The sequence below is a fragment of the Vicugna pacos genome, chromosome 34, assembly GCF_048564905.1.
Source record: "Vicugna pacos chromosome 34, VicPac4, whole genome shotgun sequence".
Lineage (NCBI taxonomy): Eukaryota > Metazoa > Chordata > Mammalia > Artiodactyla > Camelidae > Vicugna > Vicugna pacos.
In genome coordinates this window covers 16,717,875-16,735,102 of record NC_133020.1, presented here as the reverse complement: position 1 = coordinate 16,735,102, position 17,228 = coordinate 16,717,875, and the positions used below count along the sequence as shown (strand labels likewise).

The window sequence follows — 17,228 nt, the reverse complement described above, 5'->3', positions numbered from 1 at the left end:
GTTCCAGCACCAAGGGCTGACCCATCAGCTGTGGCCACAAAAACAAACCCAGATCCTGCCCTGCTATAAAGATTTTTGCTAAAAAAAAAAAAATAAAATTTTTATTTATTTATTTACTTATTTATTTTTATTTTTTATTGAGTTGTAGTCAGTTTACAATGTTGTGTCAATTAAAAATTAAAATTTAAATTAGGAAGCCCAAACTGTAGAGAAGCTAGCATCTGCGGCATTGTACACCCTTTGTGGGTTCCCATACCTCCCCACTCACTGGCTAACTGCCAAGGGTCAGCTTGCTTTGTGAGAAGGGAGAGAGTCAGCCTACTCAGAAGCAGGGAGCAGACAATTGACTTACCCAGGAAAAAAGTCCTATAGTCTTTGTTGTTGTTGCTTTGTTTGGTATCCTTAATTTTTTTTTTTAAACTGAAATACAGTCGATTTATGATGTCTTATAGTGAAAAAGTCCCACAGGCTTGTTGAATAGTCTTACAGGTGCAAAACCTTTGAATACATGTTAATTCTCAGAATCACTTGTAAGGCAGATGTATTGCCACCAATTTACAGTTGACACGTTATTCCCTTAGGATCACACGACTAGTGGGTGCTATGTCAGGACCGCTCTGAAACTAATACCAGTCCATTCATATGAAAACGAATAGGATGCTATAAATGCGTATTTTATTATACCTACAACCGTGATTTGGGGTCTACCCTATGCATAGATAATACAGTATTTTTTTAGTTTCTACATGGCAAGAGTAATTATTCCTGCTGTATGTCATTAGAACATACTATCATTCTTATGAATTAAATCCATGATTTAATTTATGAATTATTATACTTCAATTATCAGTTATTACATGATGTCAGGTCTTTCCTAGTTACTCTGAGATTGAGATAATGGTGACAGAAAAGAGGACAGTTGTTTAATTGTCAAGTTATCACTTTCCGACACACAAACTGGTTTCTCTTAATAACCAATTAAGAAGCTGTCATTCATGATTTTATGTGGACATTTTAAAGTAATTTTTGTTTTCCACACATTGATTTTGATGTTAATGGCACACATTTTCATAGGCTTTTTTGTATTAATATTACTTGATTTTTCTCCCCCCTCCACCTAAATCTCATCCATTTTCAAGATTGGATGGATGTATGGATGTGATTTTATACAACAGGAAACAATGTTTTTCTATGCAGTTCTCATTACCCTTCATTATAACCCCTCTTGTTTGTCCATTTGGAAAACATAATCATGCAGCTGACACCTCAATGCCCCTCAATCCACTAAGTGTAATTCAGATTTTTTTCCATGAAAATATTTCCTTATACTTGCTCAAAGCCCATCTATTACTTTTTAAAAGGGGATGAGGGGAGGAGGTGAATCTCACACACATTTATGAGCTCATCCTGAATTCAATCCCCATGGATTGTTATGATAACATACTCCGAAAAGCTACACAGAAGATTTATGGCTAGGTAAACACACAGAAGAAAGAAAAAGGGAGAGGAAACAGAAGAAGACCAGGGACAGAGAAAAGAACTGCAGAACCACTGGGTCTGGAAAATACTAGAATCTTACTGAAAGTGATTGGACAAATTGAAAGAGAAAAAAAAAAAGCCCCGTTATCAGCTATTTTTAAAACCATTGAGGGTTTGAGGTGAAGTGAAGCTTGTTTTGTCAACAGGAAGCTATGGGCCCTGCACCTCTATTTATATAAACAACATTTGCTTTTCCATCTTTGGTTCTGCCCAGAAGTTGTCTGACCGCTGCTTCTGGCTCTGGTTGACTGGTTTTTAGAAAAAAAAAAAAAAAAAGAAAGAAAGAAAGAGAAAAAAAACAACACTGTGGCCATCTGTTCCTCTCTGCACCGCAGAGAAACTCAAGTCACTTTCCCTGGTGTTTCGTTAGTGAAAATGCTCAAGTGTACAAAGATTTCAATTTTTATTGGAGAGCTGTATTTTTAGCCAAATCTTTGCTTCCCTGAGCTGACTAAACTAAGGACTGTCCTGTCTCCCTGCCCGTCTACCCTGTAAGGTTCCAGGTATCTCAGGTCCTCTTCAGCACATTTTGCAAATTCCCTTCACCCATACAGAGCTGTGAATTCCCATTTTCCAGCCTCCGGGTTCGCTTGCCCTGAAGTCAACCTGCCATCACTCTGCCGTCTCCTTGTGCCCCTGTCTGGTACTCGTCCAACTTCTTTTCTGTTTCTTCTCAGATTTCTTTTTTTCACTGTTACAGTTGCTTCGGTACAGAAGGAAGGGGGACCTGAGAGCTTGCAAGTTGCTTGTGCCTTCTGACCAGGTGTAAAGTAATTGGGGAAACATCAACTTTCACCACAAGCACCCTGAAGCAGAGGAGGGAGGAGCTTGCGGCTGGCAGCATATACGGCTTGATGTCATCAAAACGATGGGTCAGAAGTGGGGAGACAGCTGGGGTTAGCACCATCTGAGTCAAACGAGTACTTAGAGAAAGTGCACAGAGCTCTGTTGAGACAGGAGAGTGCACCCTTGAATTTTCAGAACTTGCATTCAAGGAGGAAGGAGAATTGCATGAAATATGGAAAAAGTTAGGCTCAGAGCAGGATCAACTCAGTTTGGGAAGAGGAAATAAGGGTAAAACTTACGGGTAGGCAGGTAAGGCTGCAGTTTCTTCAGGGTACCAGGAAGGCATTTAATCTCAAACTGCCTAATGACACTTTTACCAGATTTTTTTTACATTCCAACATTACAGATCCATTTAGTTCAAATAATTCTTCTTCATCAAAATATAAGAAGGTTGTCATTTGTGTTCAGCAGGAAAAAAAATACTATTAATACCCCATTAGTGAGAAGTTTTCAAATCTTTTTTTGGGAGGAACAAGGAGAGAAAATGAGAACACTGTGGGTCAGAAATGGACCAAGAGTAAAAAGGAGCAAAAAGGAGAATGGGATTCTGTAAATGAGGAAGAGAGGACAGAGGGAAGGAACCAGGACCAAAACCAACCCCTGGAAACTGACCTGGCACTGGTCTCAGGAAAGTTCTGAGGGAAAGTAAGGCTTTGTAAGGATGAGGAAAGAAAGGATGGAAAGTGAATTAGAAGTGTTGATTTGCAGATCGGGAAGCGTGAAAAAGGCAGAGGATCTCAGAACAGTGAGAAACAGCCAAGCACAGGAATGTGATCACACAAAAGAGCAGTGAGGGTAAAGCAGGAGACAGTTGGGCCTGAAGTTGGCAGAAAAGAGAAGGCATTTTCCACTGAACCACGGAGGGGCCCCATCTGGAGGAGAGTAAACCAAACTGGAATGTTGGAGAAAAACTGGTCAAGTTGCAGAGGGAAGGAGGCCCAGAGAAACGTGAGCGATGTTGGCCCTCAGCTTTCCAAGTGGGATAAAAGCATAAGTTCAGGTTTCTCTAAACATAGAAAAAGAAATAACCAGACGAAAGGCCGCTGTCTTATTTATTTATTTTTTAAATCGAAGTATAGTCAGTTACAATGTGTCAATTTCTGGTGTACAGCACAGCCACTCTGTTCCGAGAAGGAAATTGGAAAAAATAATTATTTAAAACGTTTCATTTGCAGTACAATCTTGGGATTGGGTTGCTTTCTGGTGCGAAAGACTCCTCTTGTTCAATAAGCCATAGGAGGGTCAAGTTCCTGAAGAGACCCTTAAAGAACTCTGCGCCTACAAGTTGTCTCTACGGTGGCTCCAAAATAGCCATTGAACGTGTCTGTCTGTTACAAGCACACTTGCTTCCAGAGATTAGGGCAGGGATTACATGCTCTGGGTCTTTTTCTAGCATTTCTCTTTAGTGAGTTGTTCAAATCCTATTAAACTAAGTTGGCTTCTTAACATCAAGAATCTGGTCCTCATTTAGATGGTTTTTCAGCAATCTGGAAGGAATCCAACCCTTACCAAGTGGAATTCTGTCACACATAACTTGTTGTCTCAAAGTGCCCTAGTTTCTATTTAAATTCCATTGGCTTTTTTAGAAAGTTAGTGGGCTATTCAGATGAAAGCATCCGTAATATATAATTTGCCATTTATGGTGGCATTTTGTCCTGTTGCGTTGTGGACTGCTGCCCTAATACAGGGTATTTCCTTCCTTATAAGGCAGATGTGGTTGCTGTGAATTAGATTGCATCTAGGCTTCAAGAAATATGAATAATGCATTTGAAACTCAACTCATAGAATTAAAAGAAGCCTTAGAACTAATGTACATTTACCTGTCTCATGTTAACGATGGGGAAATGAAGGAACATGGCTTATCTGGGGCTTCCTGGTTGCTGCCAGAGCCAGGACAAGGATGCAAGTTGTCTGAATATTGTGTTTCTGTTACTCTTTCCTGTAAACCATTAGGTAAACTTTCAACCTGCCTATTAATATTCAGGTCTGAATGCCCTTAGGCCCCAAATCAGGCTATTCCAGAATCCATTTCCATTTGCTCAATAATCTACAGATTTTGGTAAGTGGTGAGGATGAAAGAAGTAGCAACAACTCAGGGCAACTCAGAGCAATGGTACAGTTTCACATTAAACTGTCTCATGAGCTGTGGACATGGGCTAACCCCAATTCCACCGGAAATGAGTAAGTAAATGAGACTTTCTAGTCCTACTTGGCAACTGAACGGCTGCATGAAAAATGGAATAATTTTATACTTGGCCCACGCCTCTCTCTCTAGCCTCAGCCTCTGAGCTTAGCACAAGACAACATTTTTGGAAAAAAAAAAAAGACATTTTTGGTCTTTATATTATATATTGCTAGTTGGATTGTGTAACTCTTGGCTCTGTAGAATTTTTTAGGATTACAAAAATCATCATAACCTTCTCATAAAGAAGCCCTGCCAGGCAGATGTTAGGACAATCCAGCGAAGTAGTTAATAAGAGTAAAGTGGACTAGGGAGGTCAAGGGGGAGTTAACCTAGGAAAGTCTTGAATGGAAGATAAATGAAGTTCTGTGGTTGGCTGAGATGGACAGTGATGGCTTCTTCAACCCTAAGATCTATCGCAGACAGATTCAGTAGTTAATATCACTAACCTAAAGTTTATTTTCCCTTGAAACTGTATGCAGCATGTTTGTGTAAAAGCCACATGGGAATCATTTATCTACTATGTCTATGATACTGGGAAGCAGCAAAACCATGCAATAATAGAGGCTGTGTTTTAAGTACTGAAAAGTGAGATAAATGGGTGAAAAATCAAGAAGTGGGGGCAGAAGCTAAACATCGCGAAGGCGCTGGTTTAAGAAATACTCATGTCCGTGGGTTGGCTGACAGAGGTTGAATGAGGAGTTCCCTCTTACAGCACTCTCTCCCTCCCACCCACACGTTCTTTCTTTCCTCTTCCTTGGTGATCACAGACCGCTGGGTCTCTGAAAATTCACATTTTCACAAGGAGGAAGGCGGAAGTAGCTGGAGCGCCGGAGTCGCCTTGGGGGCAGACCCGCCATCTGCCGGCACAGCTCATCTGGAAGAGAAGCAGAGCGAGCATGAGGGGATGAGAATGCAGGAGACCGCAAGGGCCCGTGCTCCAGGGGGAGAGGAGAGGGCGGGGTGATGTGCTGAAAAGGCTGGAGAGAAAGGGATCTAGGTTGGAAGCCCAGCTCTGCCCCTTCTAGAATGGAACATAAATGAAGTTCTGTGGTTAGCTAAGAGGGGCGGTGATGGTTTCTCCTACCCTAAGATCTACTGCAGACAGATTCAGTAGTTAATATTACTAACCTAAAGTTTATTTTCCCTTGAAATTGTGTATAGAATGTTTGTGTAGAAGCCGCATGGTAATCTACTACGTACTAGAAAGTTTCTCAGCTTTTCTGGACCTCACTATCCCTCCCTGTAAAACAAGCGCTAAAGCACGCGTCTCAACACTGTGGTCGTCAAAGCGTTAAAGTGAAAGAGTGCATTCAAAGTCCCTGGCGCAAGTGATCAGTACAGTTTAGATTCTTTTATGTAACTAGCTCCCAGTTCTTTTAATTGTGGACTTGTTAAATAGCAATTAAAAAAAGAGAGAGAGGTCCAGTCATTCAGTATGTGTTTAAGTGTTTACTATGTGCAAGGGGCTAACTTTAGCAAGTCCCCTGAGATGCTTGAAAGTGCCTGGAGTCCCAGAGACTCATCCTCAGTGTCAAGGTGCTTCCCTTGCAGGTGGCTTGCACGAAGCCGGAGGTGGGCAAGCAGCAGGTTTCCTTCTGCGAAGTCAGCTACAGCTCTTACTCAGGCGCTCAGCACGAGGCCGGCTGATGAGTCAGAAGTGGCCGAGTCTGCGGTGTGTTCGCCCACCACAGCCATCGTTCGGGGCTGGCCAGGGCAAGGCGAGAAATAGCTTTTTCTCACCATGCATGCTCTATAACCACACACTTTGGACCCTTGTCATTGTTTTTTTTTTTTTTTTTTTTTTTTTTTTTTAGTGAAATCTTTCTGCCTTCTTCTACCTGTGAAATGTCACAGTAAGCCATGTAAATGGGTCTTGGGAGGGGCGGACTGTTTATAATTTAGTCAGTGTCTAGGCGTCCAGTCCACTTTTTATTGGTTTGTTTGTAAGCCCTATCCAAACGTTGCTGTCTCCAGATTAGTGGCTTCTTTTTAATTTTTAGAGTTAAGAATATGGATGGAAACCAGTAGAGTCTATTCTTCGTAATGGCTGACTTGGCCTTTTCATCTAGAACCTTGGTGAATGAACTTCAGAACGCTCTGAGAGAGGCTGGGGGTTACAAGTCCGGCTGCAAAGAGATCTCGGGGTTCTTTTCTCAGGGTTATGCATTTATTAAGCATAATAGTGCTTTCCTTAGATTGTTTATTGGGGGTCACCTGGCGAGCAGGTGCTGATGGAAGTTAGGGAGTAACCTAAATCCCCCCAAAGCCAGACTTTGGGTCTGTGCCCCTAGTTACCTCTCTCGCTACCGACCTCCCCACTGAAAAGCCGGACGGCACCTTACCTTTCATAACTTCGTGTTCTTTGCACACAAGACGGGAGCAGACCTCATTGTTGATGATGTACATACGCCGTAAACTGTCAGTCACAACGTCACGGTGCAGGAAGGAGACAGAAAAAACAGTGAGAGGAAGAAGCAGCCTGGGTTGGCGATGCCTCTTCAACTCCCGTGTTCCCTGCCCTTCCCTATCTGTTCTCCCCGTGTCTGGATTTCCTTACGCGTTTCAGACTTCTTGCCTGCTCACTCTTCTCAAGTGACACTGCACACTCTACCCAGAGTCAGACTTAATACTCCTCCCCACCATTTTCCACCTTCACTCTTGGATCTTTTGCTCCAGCCTCTTTATATGAGGTGCTTAACTTGATAAACCAGAGTGTCCCTCATAGCTACGCCTCCTCCAGCCCTCACCTTCACTGGCCTCTAGCATCTAGATTTGTTAGTGAAACTGTTCTTGGGGGGAGGGCAGAGCTCAGTGGTAGAACACATGCTTAGTGTGCACGAGGTTCAATCCCCAGTATCTCCATTTGGGCAAAATAAATAAAGAAACCTAATCTCTCCACCCCCCCAAACGACAGACAAAAACTGTTCTCTGTGTACCCCAATCAGACTCCAGGTTCTAGCTGGCACCTTCAGGAATAACTAAGAGGGCTATGCTAAAAATGTCTGCCCCTCTAAAGACAGAAATTCCATGGTGGGTGCCCACTAAGTAGTTACTGGCATGAAAACACTATCACGGGCGATGCTCTGGGTGTTCTGGGACCCTTTACCTCGTGAAGCATAACTGATGGATGCATTGCTTGACCGGCCGATGCACAGAGTAGAGTCTCGTGCAGGCAAATTTCTCATCGCGGCACTCTGAAGAAGCCCAACGTGAAAAGCAGGGAGAAGTGTAACAAACAGGCATGAACGCAGGGTTAAAGTGATGGAGGGGGCGAGATGTGGGAAAATCCAGAAAGTAGTCTCCGCAGAGGGTTAGTGTGAGTGGGGCCATGTGCTTCCTGCTCAGCAAAGCGCGGCCATGATAGAAACTGGCCACAGTGAAATTTAGGTACTTCCCTACCTGGAAGCAAAGTACATGAAATACTCCCTGAGGAAAAAGAGTCCTTCTAGGGTTATACCAGTGGGCACATAAAAGATCAGAATGAGATGCTGACAGTCCCACTCTGAAGAACGTGAATTCCAAGGTGGGCCAACAGTTCTCAACGCCAGCTGCACATCAGAATTACCAGTACATTAGAGAAAGCATGATGTGTGTAGTAACACGGAGTCCCTGCGGTCACTTCCTTGCCCACTAACCAGCCGATGAAGTCCAAAGGTAGTTTAGGGAGACGACTGTTCTGGGACCCTGCAACAGTGGTCCCATCTTTCCCCCATGATTTGTAGAACAGGGGCTCAAAACAGTGGGATGAGGTGGGGGGATAATGAAGAGCACTACAAATAGTCTTTGATAAAGAGCTGGAAATAAAATAGAAGAAGTACCTAGTATCCTCTGAAGAACAAGGAGGTAAGGAATCCACAGGAAGAAAAAAAAAGCGTAAGAAAAAGATAGGCAAAAAACCAGTCATACCTGTGGTGGCGTTTTTATCGCTGGGTGAGGCTGGAAGGCAGAAATTTGATTCAGTTATTACTAGTTCTGGAAGTCACTTCCCCTTAACTGTCATGTTGCCATACTCCTAGAGTTCATAGATGAGTTAGTAACTCTTTTCAGCAACGTCTAAAAGAAAACCCATAATGGGGTGTTTTGATCCACAAAATTAAAGCGATTTAGAAGTTAGGATGGGGAATACAGTTCTGTCTTTCTCCTTTCTCTGCTAGAGAGTTAAGACATTCATTGTATGGAGAGTAACTTTGTGTTTTTGTCAAGAAGCAAATTTGGGAGGGACACAAGGCAAAGAGCCAGCGCTTCATCCCAGAGCGAAGGAGAGAACAGACCATTATCCTGCTGCTGAAGCTCTTCCTCCTCGTGAAAGGAAATCTCTTCTGTAAATTACATACACCATCATGGGTTCTTTGATAAAAGTTACTTGGTAAAGGGTAGCGAGGGGCATAGTCATAGCTAACCCTAACCTAGGGGCAAGTTAAATACCAGCCGAGTTTGTAGGATGGAGAATAAAATTCAGGGAGTAAGATGAGTCTTGAGGAAATAGACTAACCGTGGGAGTTACCTGTATAAATGTCTGTGGGAGAGTTGCTGATAGGATACTGTAGGAGGAATGCTATGTGATCGCATCTACCCTATGGCTGCAACTGCAGGCTTATATGCTGAGAATTCTACCTAGCCCAGAGCTTTCTTCTAATAAGCTTCAGAGCTACAAATCTAACTGCCACTTTGTGGAAGAGTTCGTGGATCCTTCAGTGTCTCAAACAGCCTTATCTTTCCCTTCACCAGTTCAAGTTGTTCTTCAGTGAGTGGTGCCACCATCCACCTTTGAGATACCATCTACCTAATAGAAAACTGGACATCATCTCAGTGGTCCCCTCTCCCTTGCAGCTCATTTAATTCTCTGCCTTACCTCTCACGTAGTTCAGGCCGTCATCCTTTACTGGGGCCACAGCAACAGCCTTCAGCTGGTTTTCCACGTCAAGAATCTGCTTAGAACTATTCTGAGTGGTTTTCATTTCCACCCTAAGCCTTTGCTCATATTGTTTTCTTTACCTCAAAGCTCTTCCCTCTTCTATTCATTTGTACTTGTCTTTCAAGACTGAACCCAGTCAGTGTGCCCCCCAGAAAAGCCTTTCCTATCTCTCAACACTGAATATTCAGTTATTGAATATTGGCTTACCCTGAAGACAGCATTTTTGGAAACTAAATAGTTATCCGTTCATTTGTCTATCTTGTTTATTAGACAAAACATACCTAGAGGAAGACGGCTTTTGTTCACCTTTACATCCCTGCCACCTAGAAGAGGCTTTCAGTCACTATTTGTTTCGATCTGGTTGCTGTGTCCTTTTCTCATGTCCTACCACTTATTCCCTGTAGTTCTTGCTTTATTCGTTCGGAAAACTCAGCTTCCCCAGTGTGCCAAGTTCTCTTTTGCATTTGCAACTTTGAACGTGCTTCTCCCTCTGGCTGGAATGCCCACGCCCTCCTCCACTGCCTGGCTTATTACAGAGCTTCTTTCAAGATTCAGTTCAACCGTTACTCCTTCTAGAGTGTTTCCCTTTATCTTCACCAAACATTTGTTCGTATATTTGTCTGGCCTTTTGCCCATCCAGTCTAGGAAACTTGAGAGGAAAATCAGATCTTGGTATTATGTATATCAAACCCCTAGTATGGTTTTGCTTGTCAGTGGATCAAAAATGTTATTCATTTAAATTGAACTGCTGGACGAATGTGCTATGTATAATGTGGTCCTATTAAGATCCTTCACCAGATATACTGCCTTCCATCGTGGGCTCTGGGGAAAGCCCAGCAGGGCCCCGGTGGCCCTGGGATCCCAGATCTGAACTCACCCAGGTCATCTGTGGAAGGCTCGATATCGGCCAGAACTGAAAAGGCACAAAACAGTGGTGTGAGGAGGGCTTTGAATTGGCAGAGGGGGAAGGCAGAGCAGAAGAGGGGAGGATGGCGATACCAGGGCAAGGTCGAGATTATGGCTGGGTTTGGGTGTTACGTCCAAGGGAACAGAGTTAATTGAAATAATTGAATAATTGCGAATATTTGGCCTGTTGACATTATACTAGTTTTTGTTTATCCATGCCTTTTTTTTTAAAGCTGTTTATCTACTTTGCTTCCTCTTGTTTTGAGGAGGTTTCTTTCCTTTTATCCCACTGCCACTGAACAACACGCCCACAATCCCTCTATTCCTTTCCCAGCAATAAAAATGAGATTAAGTCAAGAGCTGGAATAAATGTGAATATTAGCAAACATCATGCCATTTCTAGGAACGAGAGTGAAACGTACCTGTTTCATCTGTCGCGGGATCATTCACCAGATCTGCAAAGATACAACACAGAGAATGATAAGTACAAGCAGGCAAAGTAGCAAAGGGAAGTGGGAGGAAGGCAGGATGGTCTAAAAGGAGGCAAGACTGAAGTGAAAGAATGTGGACAATTGGGCAAATACGAGGGACTACCCCAGAAGGAAAGGGAAGAGATAAAAAGATTGGGCATGTTATAGCATTGGTGGCATGTAAGATGGACAGCGGGGCTCTGAAGACTAGAAGTCTTCGTTTTACTTTGTACCGATATCATCCTCAGTTCTTCCACCCCCAGTATGAAAGCAAAGAAATGGACAAAAGAGTAGCTTACTAGGATCTTCTGTGAATGCTTCTGGAGTCACTGAAGTTACATCATCTGCAGAAAGACAGTCAGAAAACACTTTCTGAGCATTTTCTGTCCCCCTACCACCCCGCACCCCTGCTAAGTGAAACTGTCTAGCACAGCAGAGGGCACGGAGTGAGAGCCCACAGGTGCTTTTCTTCGTCTGCTTCCCAGCTCAAGTCCTTCCCCTTGTGTCTGTCCCAGACACATGTCACACTTTACTGCTTCCATGAATAGACCCATACAGTCCTAGCCTTTGTCCCCACCAGTGTCCCTTTTCCTCTGTCCCCCTTGTTTAGGGGAATGAATGAACTACATGCCCATCAGACAGTCCTCCACAGGCATCCTCTTTCTCAGTGCGACTTTGGTTAAGCATTGGACTGCAAGAATAACTTCTTTATCCTAACGGATAATGACACATACAGCTAATTTGGGATGACTGTGTGCTTGCTTTTATAGATAATAAAACTGAACACCAGGAGAGTAACTTACCCAAGGTCAGAGAGCTTGTTAATAATCACAATGGCTTGATGACCTCTTTACAAATACTTATTTAAAATAAAAATTGTCTTTCTCAGCCACACTGTGATTTTGATATTTATAATTTTGATATAATGGGATGATATCTGTTTGATAAGCTTATACACAAAAGAGTTTTCACGAAAGGTAATGATGATAAGGTTTTTTTTTTTTTTGGCTTTTTTTGGTGGGTATGTAATTAGGTTTATTTACTTAGTTAGTTTTAGAGGAGGCACTGGGGATTGAACCCAGGACCTCATGCATGCTGAGCATGCACTCTACCACGAACTGTTACCCTTCCCCCAACCAGTGTCTACTTAAAAAGCAAAATGACAGTGCAGTTTTAAGACCTAAATGTCGAACAAATATCCCATCTGTAATTAAGCTTTATTGTAAACGGCTAATGGTCATAATCTATTTTACCCGCTAGGGGTCAGCAAATTCACGGCTTGCTTTTACTTCGGTGTATAAATGCTAGGTTTAAAATCCTGTGGGACCTGAATTTTTATAAAGCAGGTCAGAGTTATTGATCATTGTACTAGAGGCAAAACACACATAAAACATTCTGAAGGACTTATTGCTTACTACCTCCTTTACAAAAAATTCCAGAGAGAGAGTCATCGAATCTGGCAAAAGAGCCTTTTTATCTTTCACACTCAGGTATAAGCTTTCTTCTTTCACAGCACATTTTGGTGGGGGTCGAGGTGGGTAGGTAATTCGGTTTGTTTCTTTAATTTTTTTTTTTTTTGATGGAGGCACTGGGGATTGCACTTAGGACCTCCTGCACACTAAACCGGCGCTCCACCACTGAGCTATACCCTACCCCCACAACAGATTTTCAGAAAAGGAATTCGTGTGCTCCAGTCTCAGGCTGGAAAAACCACTGACCCAAATCATTCCAGAGGCTGTAAGAAGGGAGTGGATCCTCTCCAGGGTGTAACCCAGTCCTGCCCTTTCTCCCTTTCTCTCCAGCTACATTCCAGTCCAACCACTCACAGAGACGGAGGAGGCAGTGGGCGAGCAGTGTGAGAGTAACCCAGCTGTCTTCTCAGAATTTCAGGCAGAGGACTAGTTCTCTGTCTAGTGTCTGTTTACCCACATTTTCCATGAGCTACCACCATATGAAGGCTTTGGCTAGGACTCATGACTGTTCTCTGCAAAGGACTCTAAAGAAGACATTTTCATCATATCATTATGTCTGCTAGAAAAGCATCAGAAAGTCATGAAATAGAACTGGCCCTTAACCAGCCCAAAGACAGGAATCTGGATTTTTAGTTTTGCTAGCGCCGAAGCAGGATCTCGGTTTAGAAACTTCAAGATTCAGACCTCTCTACCCACAACAGAGAAAAACATTTTTTTCCCTATATTTTTATCTTTACCAGGATGCACAGTAAAAAAGAGATTATATTGCGCCCCACTATACGCATATAAAACTGAAACAAGTTTAATAAGATAATACTTTGTAAGGTACGTGCAGTGCACTCTATCTTTATTTAAATCTATCCTAACTCATTAGAAACACCGGTTGTGACCCACAAATTTGATTTTTGACCCATGAATGGGTTGCAGACTGCGGCAGTCTCAAGGACTGGGGAAAGCAAGGGAGCAGCTGTGATTGTGCTGAACCCCTGGAGGCGGGCGGGGGATGTTGGCCAGAGTTTCCTTCCCCAAGCTGAAGGAAGTGGTCCTTTCTCGAAGCCAAAACCATCGGGTTTGGGCCGGTTTTGCCACAGTTTTTCTATAGTAGTGGGAAGACTTCTTATCTGTCTTTGCGCTTTAGTTTCTCCACTGTTACATGGAGGAGAAGATGCTTTCTGTTAGGATTAGTGGGCATTTTCTGAGGGAGTGGAAACAGGATGGACACAGAGGAGGACTCGGGAAAGTTAGTTCAGTAGTTAAAAAAAAGAACACGAAGGTTTTGCACGTGGGATTAACAGGACTGTTGAGCAGGAGAACAGGATGCTACGTCCCGCACCGTGGCAGTGCCTCTCTGCTGTGGTACCGATTCTTTAATCCTGACCGTTTGGCTACAATGTCCTGATAAGAACCCCAACAGAGCCCAGATCCAAGAGTTCACTTACCTCCTCGTTGACCAGTGACCCCTAGGGGTGTCCAGTCTGTACCAAAGGAAGCAGAAAAGGTATGTGAATGACTGTAGCGCCACACCCCAGAAAGCTTTTAGGAGAGGAACCAGAGAATGATGCAAAAATGGTTGTACTCTATCTTTCTGTGTTTTATTTCTCTTTTAGCTCAGTATAAAACTACTCGGACCGTTAGTGCCCCACCCAAACATGGAAGCACTCAAAGACGGCAGATTCTTGAGCATAAAGGTGTGCTCTGCTGCGCCCTCACTCCCGAGATGCCCTCGCCTCCCAACCAGAAGGGGTGGAGTCCTGAGCCACCCCCAGGCCAGCAGCCTTTCTGATGTGCCCCGTCCTTCTCCCCACGCCCTTGCCACCCCTCCAGCTACACTACTGCACAAAGCCAAAGAACTATTTTCTCACAGTCTGTATTTGGCAGAATGAGGTGAAAAAAAAAAAAAACAACAGGATTTCTTTTAAGCCCAAGTTTCACTTTCTGTGGCCAATCGTCTAGCTAGATTCTGTGAAATCCATGAAGATCATTTTCTTGTGCATGGAGGAGGCAACACGTTTTTGTGTGCATGTGGAAATGTTTGTGTGCAGTTGGGTGTTACTGTATAAATGCTAGTGTTTGTTAGCTGTTAAGTGTATATATCCTCACTGTTTCCCTGCACAGTTTAAATTTGACTTTAGGAGGTGGTCCTTACATGTTTATGTACGCATTTGTATAGATTAGTTTCTTTTTCCTTTGGTATTTGTTTCCTTGTGTAGTTATGTGTGTATCCCTCTTCGGGTTCATATGCTTTTGTGTGAATCTTAGCTTTACCTTCATTTCAGAACTCTCAGAATGCCTCTTCCCAAATCTGAGCTCATCGCTAACCACATCCCTGCCCTTTCTTCTTTGACACAAAATCTGTTCTCTTCTTTTTAATGGCAATTCTAGAACTCAACAGCAAGCATCTCTCCTCCCGTTCCCCTTTAAATGCCTTCTGTCCACCCTCTAACAGACACCTCCACCCACATCTATAGCTGAGGAGCTGACATTTTCGGGAGAAGAGAAAAAAGACGGGGACTCACCAGAGGGGATGATGAGTGCAGCGAGAAGCAGCAGCACTTTGGGTCCCAGAAGCAGCATGTCTAACAGGTGGGGCAGGGAGAGGGGGGAGTGGAGATTGCGTTGCTCAGCATTTCCAGGCAAGGAGATCTGTAGGGCCCCTGTCTGCGTCTTTGCAGGAACTTTCCTGGTCCCCCACAAGACTCAAACCCTCCTCTTTCCCCCAACATTTATTTCTCCATCAAATTCTGTTCTTTCATCAACTACTGTTATTTTCACTCTGATTACTTTTTTTTTTACCAAGTCAGAGGAAGTTTTTCACTCTACATGGTTCACGTTTGCCCCCACCCTGTGGCCTCTTTCACCCCTAGAGTCTAATCTTCTGTTTTGATATCTGTGGCTTTTTGATACCATCTGCTCATCTTCGTGTCTCCTCATTTGAATTCCATGGATAATTGGAATGTCTGTTCAGTTCTAAGTCAGTGACATTCCCCATTGTCCACTTCCAGCCCTTCAACACACACACACACACACAGACACACACACACACGCATTCCTTCTATTTTGTACAACTTACTGTTCACGGGTCTCTGCTCTTTCCACCCAGTCCTTTGGTTGCTGAATGTGTCTGTCTCGTTCTCACTCTGTTCCACTTTGGCTGGAGAGTAAGATGAACAGGGCCACTCCCTGGAAAGGACTTCGAATTTGGCCAACTCTGAAACAATGAGATGAGGGAGAGCGACGGGGGGAGAGAGAGAGAGAGAGAGAGGTGGGGAGAAAGCCAGGCCAGAGGAGTCTGATGCAGTGTTACAGTGAGGCTGGGGGAAGGGACGGGACTTTGCAGTCACTCACACCCTCATTCCAAAGGTTATGACCACATGGATGGGAAAGTCTGGTGCTCCCTTGAAGGGCTGGCTCCAGCTCGCATATGCCTTTCTTCCGCGAGCCTGTTTGCTCTCTCACAATCTAGCCCCAGCCTCCCTCTTGCCTTGGGTCCCTTCTTACCTAAATGGCAGTAAAACTCTCCACAGAATCCGCTTCTCCCTCTCTGGGCGTCTTCTGTATTGGAATCAATCCTCCATCACCCTTTCTCTCTTTGGCCTTTTAAAACATTCATCTCTTCTACACCAAAAATTTTCTTTGCATCCTTGTGTTTCTCCCTTTTTCTTTGCCTCACACTTTTTCTTTCTTTTTTCCCCCTGGGACCCTTATTTATTGCCACACCCAAGCAGACACAGACACCACATGAGTGTCCAAGAGGAGGCTGATTGTCTCAGGGTTAGGAAAAGTTGAGAAATACAGACCCCTTATCCTTCTGAATCGTGGAGGAACTCCGTGAGAGGCCAAGCCAGCCTTCTTTTGTCTTTTGGCTTTGTTTAAGCTTACGTTAAGAGTCTTGGCTTCTGGAATCTTAAGGACAAAATGCCATCAGAAGCTCAAACAAAACTGGGAACCAAGTTCATTCTGCTTGTTTTATTTTTGATCAGTAACTTTCCATCATATCATATAATATGTACATAACATTTTCTCTGATCCCGGAAAGTTATAAAACTTTGACTTTGCTCTTATTCATAGAAAACCTAGTGCTTAGACCATTAAAACATCTCCAGGTGGAATAATAAGGTCCTACTGTACAGCACAGGGAACTATATTCAACATCTTATAATAACCTATAATGGAAAAGAACATGAAAGAAAAACCATAGTATGTATATATAAACACACATATATAAACTGAGTCACTCTGTTGTACACCAGAAACTAACACAACATTGTAAATCAACTACACTTCAATTAAAAAAAAAAACACGCGTCTCCACTTGGGAGGGAGTAAAGCTGAATTACCGAAACTCAAATCTGAAGAACGTTGACCTTCTGTGCACTATAACTACATACATTTCTCGTTATTTTGTTTAGTCTGTGTTGTGTATTTCCCTGACGAGCAAAATTAGAGAAGAGAACAGGTAGACAGAGCTGGTAGTATCTCAGGCTAGAAGAAAGACGAGAATAAATGATGGAAGGTGAGGAAGGAAGGAAGGAAGAAAGGGAGGGAGGGAGGCAGGGAGGGAGGAAGGGATATTAGCTGTCTTAAGGATGAGCTACGAACTTAGTCAGAAATAAGCAAATAGCACTTGGTTTTTCTTAGGGAGCTACTGTGCTCCCCCTCTGAGATACACAGGTTCGGGTCAGTCCCCAGAACTAATCTGAGTACAAACCCTAGCTCTTCCTGAGCTGCCTGGCCCAGAACTTGCTCTCTCCCCATCTGCTCCACAGTGAGAGCGCAGATGTGGCCCCCATCTGGGGAGAGTCAGGCAAAGAGAAGGCAGGGGCGGGGTGTAGGGGGAGCAACCAAAGCAGGCGCAGAGCAGAACAAAGGCAGGACCTGCAAAGGAGGAGAGCCTA

The 17,228-nt window shown here is 43.6% G+C and overlaps 2 protein-coding genes across 4 annotated transcripts in view; one reads left to right on the top strand and one right to left on the bottom strand.

Moving 5' to 3' along the window:
* Positions 1 to 17,228, top strand: part of RIMKLB (ribosomal modification protein rimK like family member B) — a 94,479-nt gene that overhangs the window by 14,428 nt on the left and 62,823 nt on the right. The window lies entirely within an intron of this gene.
* Positions 3,424 to 16,001, bottom strand: MFAP5 (microfibril associated protein 5). 3 transcript variants are annotated; one of them, XM_072954365.1, is made up of 11 exons: positions 15,832 to 15,998; positions 15,404 to 15,541; positions 14,850 to 14,909; positions 13,773 to 13,808; positions 11,161 to 11,205; positions 10,814 to 10,846; positions 10,363 to 10,398; positions 8,477 to 8,506; positions 7,677 to 7,764; positions 6,913 to 6,986; positions 3,424 to 5,444 (listed from the first exon to the last, which is right to left on the bottom strand). In XM_072954365.1, exons 3-11 carry the CDS (start codon positions 14,905 to 14,907, stop codon positions 5,332 to 5,334), a joined length of 513 nt encoding a protein of 170 aa, XP_072810466.1. In that variant the 5' UTR covers positions 14,908 to 14,909; positions 15,404 to 15,541; positions 15,832 to 15,998; the 3' UTR covers positions 3,424 to 5,331. The 3 variants fall into 3 exon arrangements, with proteins under 3 accessions (XP_072810466.1, XP_072810467.1, XP_015106775.1); XM_072954366.1 differs by lacking the exon at positions 10,363 to 10,398 and having other exon boundaries at positions 15,832 to 16,001; XM_015251289.3 differs by lacking the exon at positions 15,832 to 15,998 and having other exon boundaries at positions 15,404 to 15,624.

What these genes read in the sequence shown, in the direction of transcription:
- MFAP5 (XM_072954365.1), bottom strand. Translation starts at nt 14,907, where the DNA reads ATGCTGCTTCTGGGACCCAAAGTGCTGCTGCTTCTCGCTGCACTCATC. An exon ending in GGTCACTGGTCAACGAGGAG is followed by an intron (nt 11,206 to 13,772) that starts GTAAGTGAACTC and finishes GTCTTTCTGCAG; the next exon opens with ATGATGTAACTTCAGTGACT. An exon ending in TCCCGCGACAGATGAAACAG is followed by an intron (nt 10,399 to 10,813) that starts GTACGTTTCACT and finishes GTGCCTTTTCAG; the next exon opens with TTCTGGCCGATATCGAGCCT.